This window comes from Salmo salar, unplaced genomic scaffold (assembly GCF_905237065.1).
Source record: "Salmo salar unplaced genomic scaffold, Ssal_v3.1, whole genome shotgun sequence".
Lineage (NCBI taxonomy): Eukaryota > Metazoa > Chordata > Actinopteri > Salmoniformes > Salmonidae > Salmo > Salmo salar.
This window is the reverse complement of record NW_025549277.1, coordinates 12,501-14,560: the sequence shown is the minus strand read 5'-3', so window position 1 is coordinate 14,560 and position 2,060 is coordinate 12,501. Positions and strand designations below refer to the sequence as shown.

General features: G+C 54.6%; 1 protein-coding gene across 1 annotated transcript in view; it reads right to left on the bottom strand.

The window, feature by feature from the left end:
- Positions 1–310: 310 nt before the first annotated feature.
- The window catches only part of LOC123736106 (caskin-1-like), a gene marked incomplete at both ends in the record, with an annotated part of 7,056 nt that continues 5,306 nt past the window's right edge, over positions 311–2,060 (bottom strand). The window contains one exon of the mRNA XM_045713144.1: positions 311–406. Within this exon, the coding sequence (XP_045569100.1) occupies positions 311–406 (96 nt within the window). The remainder of the gene's footprint in view (positions 407–2,060) is intronic.

Sequence of the window (2,060 nt, the reverse complement as noted above, 5' to 3'; positions counted from 1 at the left end):
TTTAACCTAGCCTGGCTATCCCAAGGCTATTAGTTTTAACCTAGCCTGGCTATCCCAAGGCTATTAGTTTTAACCTAGCCTGGCTATCCCAAGGCTATTAGTTTTAACCTAGCCTGGCAATCCCAAGGCTATTAGTTTTAACCTAGCCCGCTATCCCAAGGCTATTAGTTTTAACCTAGCTTGCTAGCCCAAGGCTAGTAGTTTTAACCTCCTGTTATCCCAAGGCTAGTAGTTTTAACCACACACACACACACACACACACACACACACACACACACACACACACACACACACACCGTCAGATACTCACCCCGACCCTGCCGAACTCACAGGCCAGATCGAGAGGAGTCTTTCCTGCGTTGTCCACTATACACGGATTAGACTGATGCTGGAGCAACATCTCAGACTGGGGGAACAACAACAATAACAATAACAACAACAACAACGACAACAACAACAACAACAACGACAACAACAACGACAACAACAACAACGACAACGACAACGACAACGACAACAACAATAACAATAACAACAAGGAGATTAGCCTTCAGCTTAAACTTTAATTTAACTAGGGCAAGTTGGTTAAAGAACAAATTCTTATTTACAATGACGGCCTACTGGGGGTTCAGTGGGTTAACTGCCTTGTTCAGGGGCAGAACAACAGATTTTGTTTATTTTAACCTTGTCAGCTCGAGGGATTTGATCCAACAACCTTTGAGGTTACCACTAGGCTACTCTGCCGTCCCTCCACTCTAACCACTAGGCTACCTGCCGCCCCTCCACTCTACCCACTAGGCTACCCTGCCGTCCCTCCACTCTAACCACTGGGCTACCTGCCACCCTCCACTCTAACCACTAGGCTACCTGCCTCCCCTCACTACTACCGCGCCCACTCTAACCACTAGGCTACCTGCCATCCCTCCACTCTAACCACTAGGCTACCTGCCCCTCCACTCTAACCACTAGGCTACCTGCCGCCCCCTCTCTAACCACTAGGCTACCTGCCACCCCTCCACTCTAACCACTAGGCTACCTGCCGTCCCTCCACTCTAACCACTAGGCTACCTGCCGCCCCTCCTCTCTAACCACTAGGCTACCTGCCGCCCCTCCACTCTAACCACTAGGCTACCTGCCGCCCCTCCACTCTAACCACTAGGCTACCTGCCGTCCCTCCACTCTAACCACTAGACTACCCTGCTGCCCCTCCACTCTAACCACTAGGTTTCCTGCCGCCCCTCCACTCTAACCACTAGGCTACCTGCCGCCCCTCCACTCTAACCACTAGGCTACCTGCCATCCCTCCACTCTAACCACTAGGCTACCTGCCTCCCCCTCTAACCACTAGGCTACCTGCCGCCCCTCCACTCTAACCACTAGGCTACCTGCCGCCCCTCTACTCTAACCACTAGGCTACCTGCCATCCCTCCACTCTAACCACTAGGCTACCTGCCGCCCCTCCACTCTAACCACTAGGCTACCTGCCGCCCCTCCTCTCTAACCACTAGACTACCTGCCGCCCCTCCACTCTAACCACTAGGCTACCTGCCGTCCCTCCACTCTAACCACTAGGCTACCTGCCGTCCCTCCACTCTAACCACTAGACTACCTGCTGCCCCTCCACTCTAACCACTAGGCTTCCTGCCGCCCCTCCACTCTAACCACTAGGCTACCTGCCGCCCATCTACTCTAACCACTAGGCTACCTGCCGTCCCTCCCCTCTAACCACTAGGCTACCTGCCGTCCCTCCACTCTAACCACTAGGCTACCTGCCGTTCCTCCACTCTAACCACTAGGCTACCTGCCGCCCCTCCACTCTAACCACTAGGCTACCTGCCGCCCCTCCACTCTAACCACTAGGCTACCTGCCGCCCCTCCACTCTAACCACTAGGCTACCTGCCTCCCCCCTCTAACCACTAGGCTACCTGCCTCCCCTCCACTCTAACCACTAGGCTACCTGCCGCCCCTCCACTCTAACCACTAGGCTACCTGCCGCCCCTCCACTCTAACCACTAGGCTACCTGCCCCCCCTCTAACCACTAGGCTACCTGCCGCCCCT